The sequence below is a fragment of the Lissotriton vulgaris genome, chromosome 7, assembly GCF_964263255.1.
Source record: "Lissotriton vulgaris chromosome 7, aLisVul1.2, whole genome shotgun sequence".
Lineage (NCBI taxonomy): Eukaryota > Metazoa > Chordata > Amphibia > Caudata > Salamandridae > Lissotriton > Lissotriton vulgaris.
In genome coordinates this window covers 481,726,193-481,738,680 of record NC_141695.1, presented here as the reverse complement: position 1 = coordinate 481,738,680, position 12,488 = coordinate 481,726,193, and the positions used below count along the sequence as shown (strand labels likewise).

Genomic DNA, 12,488 nt, shown 5'->3' with positions numbered 1-12,488 from the left:
ACAACCTCAGCAGGAACTTTTGGAGTCGGTGTTGCAAGTTAAATGGCTCCATCAGGCCTATTTAGCTGCAAGCACAACAATAACAGGGCCCACTCAGATTTTTGTATTGCAGATCAACGCATGTAATTTACATGTGTTCAAAAGAGCACTCCTCGCTATTATTCCTTTTATAATACCTGCACAAGTCTGGATTTCTGAAGAATGCAATCACACCAGCCTGTCTGCATAAAGAAATCCCTTTGGTCCGGTGTAACCCCGGTTAGCAAGTTCAAAGCTTAATGAGCAAGTTACACCTCCACACCTCCACAAATTGACTGTATTGGATGGCATATTTCAGACAACCTGCTATTTCCAAAACTTTAAAAACTCTATTGAGATGTACCATTTCTTATTCAACAACAAAAAAATACTTTCGTAGATAGAAAGGATGCATTCTTCCTGATCTGGTATTTTCTTGCTTCACCTTTCTATCTGTTGTCAGAATCCTTTAATTACAGTACCCTAAAACTTCGCCCTCCCCAAATGCCTTTGTACATTGTTACTCACAAGTCATCTACTCTATGTGGATTGTGTGTACATCTCAGCTGTAATGCATGTCTTTGCAATAGAGATTGTTCTTGATCATGCTGCTCTGATCTGCAACATCTGTATTTTGATTTGGCAGATGCTTTAGAAACCCTTTTTAATTGGCTGGAATTTGAGTTGTGTTTAAATACATCGGGCAGATTTACAAGCCCCTTGCACCACTTTTGCGTCACTTTTAACATGGGAAAAGTGACGCAAAAGTGGCACAAGGGGTTGTAAATCTGCCCCTCCATTTGTATAATCTGATGCAACTTAGCTAGGCCTCTGTGATGCAGCAGATGGCCCTTTTTCCTGTTTCCAAGGTTTTTAGGGAACTATTCCTGCAACAATGCAAGGAATGCATTTCAAGTATATATACAGGTAGGTAGTTATGAATGAGAAAATACTGTTGTCGTCCATTTTAGACCTGATGTACCCAAAGACATATACTATTAAAAATGCACAGAGTAGACTTTGGGTCTGCCTCCTTCCATAGGGTGACCAGAATTTTAAAGCCAAAAACCGAGACATTTTACAAAAATAGAAGAAGGACTACAATTTTACTTCAAGCAGTGAGAGCGCTCCTCAGCAGAGAATTACAGAACAGGCAGTAAAAACATACATAAAATGCAATTTTTAAACCCAATATCTTGCCTGTTATTAAATTGCTTTCTTGAAACAACTGCTAACTATCCCTGCTTTGTAAAACAAGAAACACCTCTCACCGTTTTCAGTCGACCCTCTATTAAAAACCGGGACATGAGCTACATTTCTTGAAATTTGCTGGGACAGCTGGTTAAAAACTGGGACCATCCTGGCAAAACGGGGATGCCTGATCACCCTATATTTCCACCATTAGTTTGTTTGAGACCATACCCCTTAACCATTTCTTGTATGAAGTGTCCTTCACATTTTAGGCCATCTCACGGGTGTTTATAGTGGGAAAGTGATTTGCGTCTTCTTCATTGCATTGCTGGCACCAAGAACTTTGTCAACAACCCGAAGCCGCATTGAACCAAGGGCTACCAGCCATGCCACTGACCTGCCATATTGTGGGTCATGGCATCTACAAAATCTGATTCTCAATCAGGGCATTCTCTGACAATATTGGCCACAGTCTCTGGAGCCTTCAATGTGAGGAAGTGTAAAGGCTTTCCGTAAAAGCTGATCTTTCCTTTACAGGACACACATGCACACACACTGAAATACAACAATGAGAACAAATGTGCATCTTACACATGTCTAGAGAAACGCCACAGAAACATAGAAAAAGTGAGATAAACATTTGCAGATTAATTGAGCTATGTGTCAAATAATTTGTGTTTTTGGAAGAACATTAGTTTCTTATCACCAGTGTGAGAAATGTTACCGATGTAGCAAGTTTGTACCTGGGAAGACAGAAGGAGGATGATGTGGTGATCAGACCATTGAGGACCGATCGTTGACATCATGACGACAAATATGAACCATCTAAATCATTTGTTTGTGTGAGTCTGTTTTTCAATGTGCATCTGTATAAATAGGCAAATATGTTTCTTAATTGCTGAATTCAGCATGCCATGCTTTCTGTTAAAGAAAACCATTCCATGACAGAAGTTAGGTGAACTATGCAAAGATGCAGTTCCAAGATTCTACTCAGAGCCCACCCAGCACGATTACTCAAGATGTTAAATTAATCTTATCTGGCCACCAGAAGTCCAGAAGCCCAAAAAGGGTTGAGCCATATCCCTTTGGTCCGCAAATCATCAAATTCTAGAGATCAAGCATCTTTAGAACCACTGGGACTATTACCACACCTGAGGCTTCAGCCCTAACAACAAGGGCTTGTCATGCCCCTTGAACACTATCCTTGCATATGCTGAAATCCAACCCCTTTGGGATCCATCTGACTTCAGGGCAAGGAACATTCTTCAGCAGAGCACCAACGCTTGGCCACAGCACCTCCTCTAATGAAGGATTAGCATTCAGCACTGAAAGGCAAACTTGACAGTAGAGGAATCTCAAGGGCAAAGTCAGGCCCATTGGAACCAAGAAGAATGCAATTGACCCTCTGTGCTGAAGTACACTTCAAAGCTGATGAAGTCTGTGACGCCCAGCATTACAGGAGAGAAAGAAGGAAGATGCCCACTTTTATGTTATAACCCAAAAAGTGATGTTTAAGGACCTCAGATTAAACTGCCATGCCATGGCCTCTTGGCTTTATTATTTTGACTGGCTTACCACATACATAATCCTTCCTGCACATTGCATTGTCATATACATTCCCAATGGGGCTGACATGATCTTTTAGTCTTCTGACATTGCCTTACATTTTCAGTTAATGCTACAACTTCTTCCTGGAAATCTTGGCTCCCCTACTAGAAAAGAGAAACAGTCATCTTTTAATTAGGACATTTTCAAAACCTATTAATTCATTCAACGCGAGCTACACACACTGACAATAATCAACTAATAGGTAAAAAAAGATGGTGACACCTCTGTGCTACAACGTCTACAGAAATAATGCTACATAAATTCGCAAATGCCATAGCAAAGAGTCACACCATCTTGTTCTTTACCCATTAGTTGTTCATTGTCTGTGTGTGTTGTTTAGTGAACATTGTTGGTTCTCTAAACAAAATCTTCACAAGTGTTTAAATAACTTCCTCTTAGAGAGCTTACATCTAGGATCGTTTTTTAAGTTTTGTTTAGTTCTCTAGAGCATGTTTGTGCGAGGCATATGGGCTGCAGATGGTACATTATGAATAGATCGCCATCTGGTGTTGGGCTCGGATGATTGCACTTGTTTTTCTCTTGGAGAGTCTTTTGTAGCTTGGTGACTCCTCCTTTGGTTGCTAGTGCGCATGGGCATCGGCTCCAACCTCAGATTGTTTTTTTCCGCCATCGGGTTTGGAAGAGGATTGAAGCGCTCCAGATCGACTTCGTAAAGAAGTGACTTTTCGGCACGTATTCCCTTTCCAATTCGACGGTATTGTTATCGAACGCGAATTCATTTCCATTCCGACGCGTTTCGATTCCAACATCAAAGAAAAACTTTGATCTACGTCGACGAACAGGAGGCCTTCTCGACGTGGTCAAGCCCGGAGTCCATGGAAAGGACTCCATTTAAGAAATGTCCAACGTGTGGTGCTAAGTTCCCACACAAGGACCTACACGAGGTGTGTAACCTCTGCCTGTCGCCTGAACACGAATCCAGGGACTGCGAAGCCTGCGCAGCATTTTCTTCCAAGTCGACGATTAGAAACCTTCGAGCTCGAAGACACGAGGTTTCCAGAATGCAGTCGGAGGCGATCCCGGAGCTGTTCGAAGACCAGAACCTCGAAGAAGAAGAGGATCATGAAGAACAGTCGGGGTCGGAAGGGGACGAGTCGGAGGCCGAAGAACTCGACGTTCATCAAACCGTGAGTGACGACGTCCCCTTAACAAAAAACCGACCCCGTGTGGTAACGACCCCGCCTTCGAGCCCGGTCAAACCGCCGAAAAAAGTTTCCGACGCCCCGCCTTCGGGCCCGGCAACGAAACTGAAACCGAAACTCTCGGCCTCCCACCATGTCGGATCCGAGAAACGGTCGACATCGACTTCGACACCGAAGCTTCACGCAAGGGAAAGCTCGGGATCGAAACATTCTATGTCGAAACCGAAACATGCTTCGACGTCGAAGACTCACTCGGCACCGAAAAAATCGGACTCGAGCAAATCCTCGGTGCCGAAGACACCGAACATTGACGATCGGAAGCAAAGGCACCTTTCGGAACCAAAAGCTTCGGTACCGACACAGGAGCAACAAACAGATCCAAAACAAAAGATTTTGTTTATCGATCCACAAACTGGCAAAGTGGTGACAAAGAAGAGGAAGAATGAACAGCTAGAGGACAAAGCTATTCCTTCTAAGAAGAGAACAATGGGGACAAATACAACTCCTCCTACTTCTCCTCGACCTAGGATCACACCCTCTTCTCCTATTCCTCACACTATGCCAACTATTCCTCTACCTTCTACACCAAGACCATCTACACATCACACAGATGTAGACAGTGACACAGGGGAGGGGGAACCTCATGGGGATGATGAAACTATCCCAGGTGAGGAAGACCCATGGGAGCATTATGACGCAGGGTCAGATGAGGACAACGACCCACAGTTATATCCCTCAAAACCTTCACCACCTGATGATAACACAGGTTTTGTACAGCTCATTAATAGGGCAGCAAAATATCATAAGGTAGACCTACATACAGAACCTCAAGTAGAGGATTTCCTATTAGAGACACTACCTACTGCACAAAGAATATCAGGTACTCTATCTATGCTGAAGGGTCTTCTCAGTCACACAACAGACATATTTAAAGACCCAGTGAGGGCTAGGGTGTTAAACCCAAGAATTGATAAAAAAATATAAGGCAGCTCCAAAGGACCCAATATTTATCAAGGGTCAGGTACCTCTGGACTCGCTTGTGGTTTCCAATGCTCGAAAAGGGCAAACTCATTATCTACGGGAGAAGCCCCTCCACCTGTTAAAGAGTCAAAATTAATAGATGCATCAGGAAAAAGAGTAGCATCACAAGCGGCAAACAGCTGGCGCATAGCCAATACACAAGCGCTACTTGCACGCTATGATAGGGCGCACTATGATGAGTTAGAAAAGCTCATCACACATCTCCCAAAAGAACATCAGAAAATGGCAGATCAGCTTATACAGGAAGGAAAGATAATAACTAACACTTCCATTAAATGCGCCCTGGACGCAGCAGACACTGCAGCAAGATCCATCAACACCAGTGTCATGATAAGAAGACACGCATGGCTTAGAGTCTCAGGGTTCAAACAAGAAGTACAAACAGCTTTATTGAACCAACCTTTTGATCAAAAGATACTTTTCGGCTCAGGCACAGATGAGACTTTAGAAAAGATGAAAAAGTACACAGAAACGGCTAAGTCAATGGGAGCATTACAGCAGCCAACACAAAGGGGTTCCACCTATAGAGGGGGCTCAAAAAGTACAGGAACAAGTCAGCAATCTACCTCTTTTACACCAACATCACCAAGAGGTAATTCAAGAGGCAGTTACAGAGGTAACAACAACAAGGGTAGAGGTCGCGGAAATAATAACAACCGCAACTCCCCAACCCCAAAACAGTGACTTAATACAACTCCCCCCAGACCACATAACACCGGTCGGGGGACGTCTATCACAGTTCCTACCTGTCTGGGAAAACATCACATCAGACAAGTGGGTGAGACAAATTATCCAACATGGTTATTGCCTAGAACTCACAGCTACCCCACCACACATCCCCCCCCAAACAGCGTCCAATGAGTCAAGACCATCTGACATTGTTAAAAGAAGACGTACTATCACTGCTACAAAAGCATGCCATAGAGAAGGTTCCAAAAACATCAACAAGGGACAGGAGTATACTCTCTATACTTCCTAATCCCCAAAAAAGACGGGTCTCTAAGACCAATCTTAGACCTCAGACCTCTCAATGCATAGATAAATTTGGAACATTTCCACATGGTCACGCTCCAACAAGTACTTCCTTTACTGAAGAAAGGGGACTTTCTTTCTACACTGGATCTAAAAGACGCTTACTTTCACATCCCAATTCACAAAGCCCACAGAAAATGCCTAAGGCTTGTAGTGGAAGGACAACATTATCAGTTCAAGGTCCTTCCATTTGGGGTCACAATGGCACCAAGAGTGTTCACAAAATGCCTAGCAGTGGTTGCAGCACACCTAAGAAGACAACAAATACATGTCTTCCCTTACTTGGACGATTGGCTAATAAAGGCCAAGTCACAAGATTAATGCCTTCACAACACACAGAAGACCATTCAATTACTGCACCACCTAGGGTTTACAGTGAACTACAAGAAATCCCACCTACAACCAAACAAGATTCAACAATACCTGGGGGCTACTATAGACACAGAAAGAGCCAAAGCATACCCCAATCCAATAAGAGTACAAACAATGGTCCCGTTGATACAAAGATTTCAACCACAACACTCACTACCAGCACAAGTGTTTATGCAGCTGTTAGGCATGATGTCCTCCTGCATACTACTAATACCACATGCCAGGCTACAGATGCGTCCACTACAGGAGTGTCTAGCGACACAGTGGAATCAGGCTCAAGGTCAGATTACAGATCTGGTGTTGGTAGACGACCGTACGCATCGCTCTCTGAAGTGGTGGAACACAACAAACATTTCCAAGGGATGGTCGTTCCTAGAACCGATTCCACAACTGATACTGACAGCAGACGCATCGCTCTCCGGATGGGGAGCGCATATGGACAAATACACAGTGCAGGGGAAATGGAGTGTGCAGCAAAAGAAACTGCACATCAACTACTTGGAACTACTAGCAGTATTTCTAGCATTGAAAGCTTTCCAAATGCAAATAACCAACAAGGCAGTCCTGATCAGAACGGGCAACATGACTGCAATGTATTACATTAAAAAACAGGGGGGGACACACTCTCTCCAACTATCCAAACTAGCACAGGACATTTGGAGATGGGCCATTCCTCAAAAGATCAATCTGTTAGCAGAACACCTACAAGGAGTTCAAAATCAGATAGCAGACATCCTAAGCAGAGAGTCAGAACAAGTACACGAATGGGAGCTGCATGACCAGATACTGCAACCATTCTTCCAAAGATGGGGGCAACCAGAGATAGATCTGTTTGCCAATCATCAGAACGCAAAATGCCAAAACTTCGCATCCAGGTACCCACACCACCGGTCCCAGGGCAATGCACTATGGATAAATTGGTCGAACAAATTTGCTTACGCTTTTCCCCCTCTCCCACTAATTCCATTAGTGGTTCGGAAACTGCAACAGCACTCAATGACAATGATACTAGTAGCACCCACGTGGGCAAGACAGCCGTGGTTCACCACGCTACTGCAACTATCACAGGTGCCACATCAAAAGCTAAGATTATTACCCATGCACCTTACACAGAACCATGGAGAAATAATGCACCCAGATCCCAAACAATTGAACCTAGCGATCTGGCTCCTGAGGTCATAGAGTTTGGATATTTAGATTTACCTCCAGAATGTATGGAAATCATTAAACACGCAAGACGTCCTACCACTAGAGCATGCTATGCAGCAAAATGGAAAAGGTTTGCTGTACACTGTAACAGTAATCACATCAACCCTCTGGACACATCCACTAAACAAATTATTTGCTATTTACTACACTTGCAGCAATGTAACTTATCATATACCTCTATCAGAGTTCATCTCGCAGCTATAGCGGCGTACCTACTAAACAGACAACATCTTTCCCTGTTTAAAGTACCAGCAATTAAAGCCTTCATGGAAGGACTCAAAAGAGTAATTCCACCAAGACTACCACCTTCCCCAGTCTGGAATCTCAACATAGTACTTACCAGAATAATGGGACCACCCTTTGAACCTATGCATAGGTGTGAAATACAATTCCTCACTTGAAAGGTGGCCTTTCTCATAGCTATCACTTCACTCAGAAGAGTAAGTGAGTTGCAAGCGTTCACAATTCAAGAACCATTCATGCAGTTACACCAAAATAGAGTGGTTCTTAGAACAAACCCAAAATTCTTGCCTAAAGTGATTTCAGCATTCCACATCAACCAGTCAGTGGAACTACCGGTCTTCTTTCCAAAACCACAAACAGTAGCGGAAAGGGCCCTACATACATTGGATGTCAGAAGGGCAATATTGTATTATATAGAAAGAACACAAACTTTCAGAAAGACAAAACTGCTATTTTTAGCGTTTTCTCCTACACATAAGGGCAATCCCATCTCTAAAGCAGGCATTGCCAGATGGATTGTAAAATGTATACAAATATGCTACTTAAAAGCAAAGAGGACATTAACTGTTCCTCCTAGATCTCACTCTACACGTAAACTAGGAGCATCTTGGCATTTTTAGGAAACATTCCACTAGATGACATATGCAAAGCAGCTACCTGGGTTACACCGCATACCTTCACAAACCACTATTGTGTAGATGTGCACACAACACAACAAGCTAGAGTGGGACAAGCTGTATTAAAGACTTTATTTCAGACTGTTGCAACAGACATGGGCGACCACCGCTAGGGAGAGAACTGCTGCATAGTCTATTCATAATGTACCATCTGCAGCCCATATGCCTCGAACGGAATATGCTACTTACCAGTATGTATCTGTTCTTGGCATAGAGAGCTGCAGAGTGGTACATGCCCTCCCAGCCTCCCCGGAAACCTGTGTCTGTTCCAACAATATCTTATTTAGATACACTTACATGGGCATTTCTATCTGTATTCTATCATACTACTCCATCTAAACCCTACTATGGCAAAACAATCTAAGGATGGAGTCGATGCTCCACCAAGCTACAAAAGACTCTCCAAGAGAAAAACAAGTGCAATCATCCGAGCCCAACACCAGATGGCGATCTATTCATAATTTACCACTCTGCAGCCCTCTATGCCAAGAACAGATGCATACTGGTAAGTAGCATATTCCTTATTTGTGATTCTCACTTAGGTGAGATTATCAGAAGGTAAAATTGCCCCAGTGAAGTACCACTACTGTATCATACAATTTTTACCACTAGGTGGTTTTGAAACCTGCTTGCAACTTTTGCTGGTCGATGAGAGATAACTGGTGGTAAGAGTTTTACTGAACTGTCAAAAGTCCATGTTTTCCTACTTTCTGGGCTATTTTCCATGCATGGGGGAAACGCTGTCTCAATGCTTAGTGTGTCTCTGACTTGGTAGAACAAATTATGTTCAAACACTATTTGAGACAGATTTGAGACGTACCTCTAGTAGGAATGAAGTTCCTGATCTACAATTGTGTTTATAACTGTGGTGGTAATAAGTTCCAGTTGAGTTGTGATCTAACCTTATTCATGCCAGCACCAAGGCAGTGATTACAAATATGGCTTATTGCCTCCCTGCGTGAGATACTGTTGTGCTGTTCCCTAACCTGAAATCACCATGTCTGGAAACACCGGACCCAGTTTTAGCCTGCGTAAAACCGTAGTTGAGGAGGAGCGGGAGCTGCGGGCAGAGCATAGCCCAGTAACTGCTAACCCCTTATATAATAGAGCTGCAGACAACATTGAATCCATAAGCTCCTCTTGCCCTAATGTTCTCCTTCTCATCACCTATATATGTAGCTGCCACATAATGGCTAAATGTAGTTGCAGGCATACAAGCCGGAATCAGATTCTTGGACCCTGATATCCCCACACCCAAATCATGTCAACTCATAATTAAAACCCAAGAGTGTTATCCTCTGTGTCATAATAAACTATCAGTTGTTTCAGTCCTGCACTGTTTTCTTCCTCACTTGCATGTGATGCTGTCAGGTGTCCTTATGTATTCTTCTTTGGGACTTTCACTGCTGCGCTACATTTGTGATATCACAGGGCATTACTTTTGTATATCTAAAAGGAAGGCGTAATGTTTCATGTGCAGTGCTGTTTCTGTGTATCCCCATATTTAATCTTTTGTGTGATTGACGGAGTGAATTGAATAAAATATTAAAGGGCAGATTTACAAGCCCCATGCGCCGCCAGTGCATCACGTTGCGTGATGCACCAGGGGCGCAGCCTGCTAAAGTATATTTACAAACACAGGTAAAGTCACTGCGTGACTTAACCTGTGCTTGTAAATATCGCCCCTGTTCACGCAACACTTTGGGTGTTAGGGGCGGGACATGGGTGTTGCTGTGGGTGTTCCCACTCAACACCCATGTCCACTGATGCATTTCTAGATTTACGAGAAATCGTAAACCTGGAAATGCGTCAGTTTCCTGCGCCACCATAGGGGTGCATGCGCCGGCGCATGGCAGCTGTTTGTGCGCCAGCGCAGGGGAGGGCAAAGGAATGTAACATATCATATATGTAGATATGCCACATTCCTGTGCTTTAAAAGTGCTATAGCGTGGCGCAGCCAAAGGGCTTGAGGTGCCACGCTGCAGCACTCTCTTGTAGATCTGCCCCTAAATGTAGATTTACCATGCATTGCTTTTTTGTTGATTGTTCTGTACAAATCGTAAAACAGTGTTTATTTGCCAGTTAACCTTCCTGCATAACGAACTCATTCACACTCCTGCTCTACAGATGAGCCCAAAAGTACTTGTTTTGCCTTTTTAGTGTGATCGAGCATGTGCTCGGTGCCTCCCATCGTAAAACCCAAGAGTGAACGAGGTCCTTCTGTTTGTAGAGAAAATATTGGTCTAGGCTGCGTCTCCTAATGTAACACTGTACACAACTATGTTCATGGGCGTGCCTTTGGTTTTGAGTATGAGGTCATTTCTTTATAATAATCTATGTGATTGACATTTTTTTGAAAACGAATCAAAGGTCAACATAAATATACAAGCAAACTACTAATGTTAATGAAACTACAACTGCATAATTAATTGAGCTTTCTTGGCTATCTTCATGCACATATTATTAGTAATGCGGTACACCAATGTATTGTAGTAGGTACTAATAAACATATGCTGTCAATTAATGTTATTTTGATGTAGATGACTAAGTGCATGTTTTTACTCTTTGTAAATAGGGTTCTTGTTCTCGATAAAGGAAGGATAGCAGAATTCGACACTCCTACCAATCTTTTAGGCACTAAAGGCATATTCTACGGCATGGCAAAAGATGCTGGACTGGCGTAGAAGAACGGTCTCATCCACACGCAAAGACTGTCCTGAAAGAACAAAAGCAATGCAAAGTGGCTCCAAACAGATGTTTTTATACATATATATATATATAACTTTATACTGTATATGCAGAGAATGTGGATTTGTTCATGTTACAATAAACCTAAAAAAACTGAATAAAAAATTGAATAAAGCATTGACAGTTATCAAAAGAGTACAGAAATGTAGTACTAGAAATTTTCAAGAGAATAGAAACATAAGCGGTAGGGTGCTGTACATTTTTCTTGAGTATCTCTGGTGAGGAGGTTGGCTGTAACAGTGGAGAGGGGTTAAATATCCTGTTATTGAGTTACTGGGTATTCCACTTCTTTGCACCATTACCGCCATCTTTATTTATTGCAGACAGTGAAATATGGAATGACTTTCTTTATGAACCATGGAAGAATGGACAGAAAATGAATACAGGAGGTTGCTGCTGGTTTGAGAAAAGTAACCAAGGCAGAACGTGGCTCTCAGAGTGCACACAGACAGTAGCATGAGTGGCACTTGATGGGTTTCTACAAATTCTTATGAAATGGAAAGATCTTAAGTATGATCTTACCAAGCCAGGTGCAATAGAGTGGTCTAAGTACACGATATATTTAACATTCATAGGAAGTTTTTCTTTTTCAATTATAGTACTGGCCAGTAAACTACAAAACACCTGGGGCAAGCTATCATATTTTTTTGGGTTTGTGTCCTCACTCTGCAAACTGTGTCTGGTGTATTGCCATTTAACATTCTTCCGATCCTGTCACAAGTGTAAAAGGCACCAGCTGTCTAATACAGAAGAGTGGATGGCAGATTAATTTTGTAGCACAATCTGGTGATATGCTGAAGGATATAAGGTTGCAAACCATTTACCTATTTGCAGCAAGGTTGACATCTCTGCGAAATTATTTTTATTTTTTTATTTTACTTATTGATTTTCATAGTATAACAACCATTAGATACATCATTATGCGTACATGATTACAGAATACAGGGTATTTTTCGGTTACATTTGAGCAACAGTTCGGCAGTGATTACAAAGTACGGATCATGGCTGAAACATACAATGCGTAGATTACTGTCTTACAGAATATCATTAGTCCTCTTTCCTAGTCATCGTATATGCAGTGAATAGGCTCCAAATCTCACGTGGCCGAGATGCACTGGTCAGTTCTTCAGCATACCATGTAAGTTGGTCACGACAATATGCTATATTTTTCAACCAATGCTCATGC

The 12,488-nt window shown here is 42.6% G+C and overlaps 1 protein-coding gene across 1 annotated transcript in view; it reads left to right on the top strand.

The window, feature by feature from the left end:
- ABCC3 (ATP binding cassette subfamily C member 3) overlaps positions 1-11,407 on the top strand; it is a 624,389-nt gene extending 612,982 nt beyond the window's left edge. The window contains exon 31 of the mRNA XM_086930544.1: positions 11,130-11,407. Coding sequence (XP_086786670.1) covers positions 11,130-11,238 — 109 coding nt within the window. The 3' untranslated portion in view covers positions 11,239-11,407. The remainder of the gene's footprint in view (positions 1-11,129) is intronic.
- Positions 11,408-12,488: the final 1,081 nt, after the last annotated feature.